The sequence below is a fragment of the Lipotes vexillifer genome, unplaced genomic scaffold, assembly GCF_000442215.2.
Source record: "Lipotes vexillifer unplaced genomic scaffold, Lipotes_vexillifer_v1.1 scaffold472, whole genome shotgun sequence".
NCBI classification, from domain to species: domain Eukaryota; kingdom Metazoa; phylum Chordata; class Mammalia; order Artiodactyla; family Lipotidae; genus Lipotes; species Lipotes vexillifer.
Genome location: NW_006797698.1, coordinates 2130594 through 2132411, shown reverse-complemented (window position 1 = coordinate 2132411; position 1818 = coordinate 2130594). Strand labels below are relative to the sequence as shown.

Here is a 1818-nt window from a genome sequence, read left to right as displayed (position 1 = left end):
CCCGCCCCGCCCCGCCCCAGCCCGCGCCTACCATCTTTCCGGTAGAAGGCGATCTCCACTTTGCGCTCCTCCGCGCCCAGCAGGGCCTGCGCGATCTGCGCGGCGGCACGGCGCTGCGTGCGCGGCCCGTGCAGGAAGTCGCAGGTGCACGGTCGCTGCATCACCTCGGCCCGCGAGTAGCCGCACAGGTCGCAGAAGCCGTCGTTGCAGTAGATGACAGCGCAGTTCTCCACCCGAGCGTTGGCGATGATGAACTTGCGGCCTGGGGGGCGGGGATAAGCAGGCACGTGAGCAGGGACCCCTGCCCCCAGGGTTCCCAGCCCTTCCCCGCCTTCTCTTGTCCTACACAGTTGCCCGCCCGGGGACTCCCCGCCCCAGGAAGCACAGCGGGCCTGGGGTCCCCAGCAGGGGACGAACGCAGCTGTGCCCCGACACAGGTGCTGCAGCCGGCCCGGCCCGGCGGCGCGCCCCCTCCCCCGCCCGGCCCGCGGGCTGGCTGCGTGGCTCCCCCCGGGCGGACTGCCAGTGGCCCGCCGCCCCCTCCGCGCCCTCCGCGCCCGGGGCCGAGGCCAGCCTTGGGCGGGTGTCAGCAACGCGTGTCAGCAGCCGCGGCGGAGGGATAAACACTGGGCCTGGAGAGGGAGCCTGAGAAGGGCCAGAGATGGCGGCCAGCATTCCCTTTGCACCGCTCCGGCTTCTCTTCCTGACCCCCGCTCTCTAGACTGGGGGGCGCCCCCTGGGCACTCCTTGCCCCGGGGACCCCTAGGAAATCACTCCCCCAAGTATGTGTGGACCCTGCCAGGTCAGTACTTGCTGGGACTTCTGCGACCCCTCCAAGGGCAGTCAGGAGCTGGGGAGTGGGCGCGTCAAAGAGGATGAGGGAACAAGTACCACGTGGGCACCTGCGATCCTTCCTCTCATTTAATACTCTGACAGCCCCATCGTCATCCTCGTTTTGTAGATGAAGAAACTGAGACTCAGAAGTTCTTGCCCTCATCTTGCAGCTTGTAAAAGATAGAGCCCGCTTTCGAACCTAGGCCTGGCAGCAGGTGAGGAATAAGCGGGACACTGGCGGAGGCCCAAGGTCATAGGGAGCAAGGAGAGGGACCTGCAGCTCCAAACCCTGGCAACACCCGGAGCCCAGCCTGGCCTGAGAGAGCAGCCCACTTGTAAACAGACAGACCCACGAAAGCGGCTCTCCAGGGATGTGAGGCCTTCCACAGTTCGGCCCCATCAAGGGGAGGCCCTAATGGACCCACTGCAGCTAGGCTTGGCTCGTTCCCTCCACACGTGCCCCAAGAGCCATGCTGGTGGGTGAGCAGCAGGCGGGCGGCAGCCCCAGCTTGTGCCAGGAGAGATGCTCTGAGGATAAGAGGTTTTTATAAACACATAAGTTTCCGGCCACTTTGGCCCTTCATGCTGGGGCTTTGGGTAGCAGTCGGAACTCTGTCCTCCCCCTTCCTAGTGGGCATAGCCCTCAGGCTGCAGCCCTGGGCAGTCACATGCACAAGGCCCAGGCTGCTGCATCAGGATCTGGCCTCCTCCTGCCTTCCCCTCCCTTACCCTGGCCTCCAGGAAATTACTTTTTTGAAGTTGGGTCATCTTTAGGTCAGTTCCCCAGGCCCCCCAAAACTCTCAGGCAGCCATTAGCCCCAGAAGGCGGGGCTCCCTGTCACAGGAAAAGACTCCTGACTGAGCCCAAGGCAGTCCCTAGTAGCAGCCACATACCAGCCACATACACACCATCTTCAGAGAGGAAAAACCACCTGGGCCCCGCTCCCAGGCCTGGAGAGGAGTGAGTTTCTTCGAAGACAGGCC

General features: G+C 64.2%; 1 protein-coding gene across 1 annotated transcript in view; it reads right to left on the bottom strand.

Annotated features, from left to right (window-relative positions):
* Nucleotides 1-1818, bottom strand: part of KCNH2 (potassium voltage-gated channel subfamily H member 2) — a 35887-nt gene that overhangs the window by 32035 nt on the left and 2034 nt on the right. Inside the window, exon 2 of the mRNA XM_007469871.1 lies at nt 32-262. Coding sequence (XP_007469933.1) covers nt 32-262 — 231 coding nt within the window. The remainder of the gene's footprint in view (nt 1-31; nt 263-1818) is intronic.